General features: G+C 36.0%; 1 protein-coding gene and 1 long non-coding RNA gene across 3 annotated transcripts; one reads left to right on the top strand and one right to left on the bottom strand.

The window, feature by feature from the left end:
- Positions 1 to 683: 683 nt before the first annotated feature.
- On the top strand, positions 684 to 3,277 carry LOC129747890 (uncharacterized). 2 transcript variants are annotated; one of them, XR_008737595.1, is made up of 3 exons: positions 684 to 1,756; positions 2,133 to 2,228; positions 2,690 to 3,277. It is a non-coding gene; the product is annotated as an uncharacterized LOC129747890 (long non-coding RNA). The 2 variants fall into 2 exon arrangements; XR_008737594.1 differs by having other exon boundaries at positions 684 to 2,228; positions 2,690 to 3,065; positions 3,125 to 3,277.
- A 1,110-nt stretch (positions 3,278 to 4,387) lies between these two features.
- On the bottom strand, positions 4,388 to 5,734 carry LOC129742441 (uncharacterized). The gene has a single exon (XM_055734339.1). It carries the CDS (start codon positions 5,732 to 5,734, stop codon positions 4,388 to 4,390), a length of 1,347 nt encoding a protein of 448 aa, XP_055590314.1.
- Between the last annotated feature and the right edge of the window lie 266 nt (positions 5,735 to 6,000).

Genomic DNA, 6,000 nt, shown 5'->3' with positions numbered 1-6,000 from the left:
TTTAATAATAAATAAGTTTGGAAATTTTCAAACTACTCTCTGATTTCTCTTCAACTACATACCTCTAAATTGGAAAAACTTACTAAACTTCCCGGCACCTAGAGTTCAAATTGCTTCGAAGAATTTCGAAAAATTCAAAAAGTCTCTTATAATTTGTTCAAGTTCACATTTTAGAACTATTCAAAGATACTAAACTCATAGGTTTCGAATCAATGACCAACTTTTACGAAGAGCGCTAATAGTTGAAACTTTTGAGAAAACTGAGGCGTCCTTTTAGTTTATTTTCCATAGTCTGATGAAATATGAGAATGTAAGGATATTTCGGAATATTTTTTCAAATCAAAATGTATCAAATATTTTTTTAAAAGCATTAATAAAAAAAAAATTAAAGTCTTAAACCAAGTTGTAAAAAGAATTTAAATCTTTGATATCGAAACTCATAAATGTTCTTCAATGCTGTTATAAATAGTTACATTTTTTCTATTGCTTTTTTAAGCTTGAGGATTTTTTTCAAGCATTGTTTCGTTGAATCTAGAATAGATAGGTAATATCTTAATCCTCTATCAAATGGAGGATGATAGATATATTCGAAATCTGTTTTTGTTTTTTATAGACGGTTGTCGGTTTGTAAGTTTTTTTTTTTTTTTTTTTTTTTTTTTTTTCCTTTATTAGTGACACTTTACACCTATGAGGCTATTCGTGTCATGAAAATTATTACAATTGTCAACATACATTTACAAATTAAGATATACAATTTTCCTCTAAATATCAATTAATAAATTAGTTTTTTGTAGGAAACCCAGCAGATTTTCTATTCTTTCCCTATCATCTCCTAGTACGAACTGCAATGAGCCGTTTAAATTAAATTCACACCTTTCATTATCATATTTACGGCATTCTAACAAAACATGTTTCACATCATTTGTAACATTACAAGTCGAGCAAAGATTTACTGTTGCACCTTCCATTAAATGACCATGAGTTAATCTTGTATGACCTATTCTTAATCTACAAATCACTACCTCCTCCCATCGCCTTCCTCTAAACGCAGTATCCCAAGCAATAGTGTTACATTTGACTGATCTCAATTTTTGATTTGTTCTCCACCATTCATTTTCCCATATTTTTCGATATTCACGAATTATTTCTTTTTTAATATCCTTCAATGATAATTTTGTCATTAAAATGGGATCGTGTAATGCCGCCTCTTTTGCATCCACGTCAGCTTTTTCGTTTCCATGAATCTGTTTGTGTGCTGGTATCCAGCACAATGTAATATTTTGATTTTCTCTACAGCGAGTTGCAATTCGTTTTACAATAGGATGATCTGGACGACTATTTTTGGTAGCTTTTAACACACTCATTGAGTCTGTGAAAATCACACAGGCGCTTCTTAGAGAAGCTGCTTCGTCAACCGCCCAAAGTATGGCATAAGCCTCCGCACTAAAAATGGAACAAGCATTCGGAAGTTTTACTCGTTTGTTGAAATCCGATGATACAACACTACATCCTACCCCAAACTGTGATTTTGATCCATCTGTATAAAATTCTACAAAGTTTCTAAATTTGCGAGACTTAAGATCTTGAAAAATATGTTTGTGCGCATAATCAGGAACTTTTTTACCTTTGGTCCACATATCAAAACAGATTTTCGGGCTTGGTAGTTTCCAGTTTGCATCATCTACAGAAGTTTCTAGCATCTCTGGAAGATTCAATGCTCTTTGCGAAAGAATATTATTAGATCTTTGATGTATAGGTAAGTTAGAACTTCTATGAATATGAGTAGCAGTTTTTGTTTTAATAGAAAATAAAATGATGTTCATTTCCATAAGCATGTTCAACGGTAATTCGCCAGATTCTGCTAAAATGCTTTCGATCGGACTAGATTTAAAGGCTCCTATAGCTAGTCGGATTCCTTGATTGTGAACCGGGAATAATTTTTTCAAATTTGTTTTGGAAGCTGAACTCCATGCAGCGAAACCATATAATAACTTCGACAGGACCATAGCTTTATAAATTCGTAAAAGCATTTTTCTGTCTCCACCATGTCGAACTCCAGCACACCATTGAACAATTTTCATTCTATTGAGACATTCACTTTTTAATTCGTGTATGTGTTTGCTGAACAACAGTTTCCTATCTAGATATATTCCAAGTATTTTTTGAGCATTTGTGAAACCAATTTGTTGGCCTCTATATATCAGATTTGATCCAAAAGATTCATGAGCGTAAGTATTACATATGTGCATTATTTTTGTTTTTTCTATGGATATTTCATAACCTGTTTCCTTAGACCATCTGTCCAATTTTACAAAAGCTATTTTCATTAATCTTCGAGCAATGATTGGATTACAGTGACTAACCACAATCGTGACATCATCAGCATAAACAAAAATATTAAATCTTGAATCAAATTTTTCAAATAGTGACTGAATGGAAATCAGAAATAGAGCAACGCTTAGTACAGAGCCTTGAACCACTCCATTTTTCAAAGTTCTAGAAGAAGATAAAATCCCCCCTACTCTTACTTGTACTTTTCTGTCTCCCAGAAAAGAATCTATAAAATCGAACATATTACCACCTATCTTCCATTTTTCTAACTGTTCCATTATCAGTCGCCTCCAGCATCGATCATAGGCTTTAAATAGATCAATGAATGCTACTTCTACATGTTCTTTTCTTTTTCTAGCATTTCTGATACAGCCTTCAAGTTCGACCAAGTGATCTGTTGTAGACCTTCCTCTTCGGAAGGCGAACTGGCGATAATCAAGAAGCGATCGCTCCTCGAGAAGGCTAAACAAACGTCTACTAACTAGGCGCTCAAGTAGTTTCCCCGGTGTACTGTTAAGAACGATAACTCTATGATTGTTCAATTCCCAAGAATTCTTTCCAGGTTTTGGAAAAGCAACGGCATGCCCATGTTTCCATATGTCCGGATAACATCCTTCCCTCCAACAATGGTTGAATATTTCTAACATTTTAATTTTGCCACACGCAGGGAGGTTCTTCAACATAAGATTGTGTATCCCATCCGGTCCGGGGGATGTACCTTTAAGGTGATCAAGGTGAAATAATAGTTCTTCCATTGTGAAATCATTATTCATACTTTCTATTTGATTTACAGGTTTAGTAACTGGTCTTCTTTCGATAATTGCTTTTCTTTTTCTAAAATTCAAATTATACAAATCATCGGATGTAGTTTCTTCAAAGTGATTAACAAGAGCCTCGGCTACTTCTTCTGGTCTGTCGATCATAATTCCATCAACTTCAATAACCTGAGTATGTGTTTTGGACTGTCCTCCTTTAAGACTTCGAATTTTAAACCATGTTTCTTTAGGGGATGTAGATGAATTTATACTATCAACGAAACTCTGCCAAGATTCTTTTTTAGATTTACGGATGATACGTTTGGATTCAGCGTTTGCCCTATGGTATTCGTTCAACTTTCGTTCCCTATCGTCATCGGTTATTTGACACCGTTTCAATTCTCGTAATGCTTTTCTTCGTTTTTTAACTGCTTTCTTAACCTCATCACTCCACCATGGTACCGGATGAGGATGAAGTATACCGCTAGTTCTAGGAATATTGTTTTCTGCTGCTACTCTTATTTGTTCTGTAAATTCTTCTGGACTATTTATCCTACCAAGGCGAATTGCATCTAGAATATCATTTCTAAAAGGTTCCCAATCTAAATTTTCAAATTTCCATCTAGGCCATGTCATCAAAGAATCGTTGTTTTCTGTAGGAGACAATAAAATTGGGTGGTGATCACTTCCATGTAGGTCTGGGACAATTTTCCAGTCAAAAAGCGGAGCTAATTCAACAGAACCAAAAGTCAAATCTATCGCTGATGTATTACCAGATGAAGGTGACACATACGTATGGGATCCATCATTAAATAAGTGTAAACACTTTTCGTTCAAAACTTCAACTATCCAATTTCCAGCCCTGTCGGATACTGGGTGTCCCCAGAGGCGGTGATGAGCGTTAGAGTCAGTGAGAATAAGAAAAGGAGGAGGTAGTTGATCTATGAGTAACTCTATTGATCTTTTAGACCAGCTTGGGTGGGGAAGGTATAAGGAGCAAATTGTAATTTTCTTAGGTATATATACGCGAATAGCAATGGCTTGTAAATTGGTGTTCAATTGAATATACTCATGTTTGATTTTATCTTTAACTAAAAGCGATACTCCACCACAGGGGGCGTTATTTAAACCTCGATGTATGTAATTGAAAGAATGATAGTTTTTAACTTGCAAATTACTGTCGTTAGACAAAAATGTTTCCTGAAGTGCTATTACTGCTGGGCTTACCTTACTAATAAGACTTCGTAACTCTGTTCTTCTAGATACAAAACCTCTACAATTCCACTGGATTAATGGAGCCATTACGTCGAATTTGTAGACCCCAGCGGTCCGTCGGATTCCAATGTTCGGTAGGCCTTTTGATGCACAGCTACTTCGTTGCCTTTGGGTGGTGATTCCTTAAATAAATCATTCTCGAACGGGTCATCTTCGCTCAGGAAATCTTCGGACATCTCTGCAGTATCGTCAGATACACTCTCCCCGGATGTAGCGGTTTCAGGGATGTAGACAAGTTCTTCTTGTGATGTAATTTTCTTGTTCTTTAACAAGTTCTGTTTTTCATCCGATGTTGTTGAGATAGCTTTCCGTTTCATGTTGATCGATGAAGCATCATCAGTTGGACTTCTGGTCGTTGTAGGTGTGTTCAATTTTTGGAGTTCTTCTTTCAAATTCTTTATAGTAGTTTTCTGATCTTCTATTATTCTGTCCTTTTCTTCCAGCAGTCGTGACTGTTCCGATACAATATGCTCTAATCTTTCCATTCGTTTGAGCAACATAAGATAGTTGGAGTTGTCATTATTTTTAGTAGCTGTAGCATATGTTTCAGGTTGCTTCTGCTGTTCTTTCGTAATTCGACGCGCTTCCAAGAACGATATGTTTCGATCAATTTTTACTTTAACGATTAGTTGTTCTTCTTTCATTTTTGAGCACTCGTTGCTTAGCGTTGGGTGATCTTCTTGACAGCAAGCACATTTCGCAGGTTGATTACATTTTTCGTGAAACGGTCCAGCACAGTTCTGGCAAATCTTGTCGGCTTTACATTCAGCAGAGATGTGACCGAATTGGAGACACGTAAAACATCTTGTAGGTCTGGGATAATATTTTCTCGTTCTACATTTCATCCATCCTAGCTTTATATACTCTGGGGGACATTTAGAGTCTACTGTTAGAACTAAAGCAGGAGTGTTCACAAGGTTTTCTTTCTCCTTCCTCTTTATCCGATAAACCGCAACCACATTTTGATCCTTCAATTCTTGAAGAATTTCCTCTTCATCTGAGTCGATCAGTTGTTGACATGAAATTACGATTTTGGACTGATTCAGGTTATCATACGATTTGACTTGAACTGGAATGCTGGATGATCCAGTATCCACCCGTGTCAGCTTCAAAAGTTTGTTCTCACATGTTCTATTTTGTACTTGAACACAAAATTCTCCAACACGGTTATTCATCCATGCTTGCAACATTTTTCCAGCACATGATTCAATCGTTCTAGTAAGAAGAAAAGGCGACACGTCTTTCAGCGAAGATCCATCGGTAGGTTTGATCCTTAGAAACCTAGGTTCTGAAGATAGAGGCCGGTCACGGGACAGCGTAGGAAATACTTGATCGGACATCCAGGATGGCACCTGCGAGGCGCCCGTAGCCATGATGGCTACACGTTTCCGGAAACTTCAGAAACAGAAGCTTTTGTTTTGTATGACCTTGGAATTTAAACAATAATAGGCTTGACAATAAACTTTAAGCGTTTTGTGGAGAACCGAATTATAATAGGCGAGCTTTTCGATAATGCGTCTGCACTCCTCGAATATATCCACTCAACTCAGGTTTGTAAGTTATCAATGATATATTTTACTCAAAACTAAGTTATTTTTAAATTTAAGATAAGATTTATTTTCCTGATACAGGGCTTGTT

The sequence above is a fragment of the Uranotaenia lowii genome, chromosome 2, assembly GCF_029784155.1.
Source record: "Uranotaenia lowii strain MFRU-FL chromosome 2, ASM2978415v1, whole genome shotgun sequence".
NCBI classification, from domain to species: Eukaryota; Metazoa; Arthropoda; class Insecta; order Diptera; family Culicidae; genus Uranotaenia; species Uranotaenia lowii.
The sequence above is the reverse complement of the archived record's forward strand: the minus strand, read 5'-3'. Positions and strand labels throughout refer to the sequence as shown.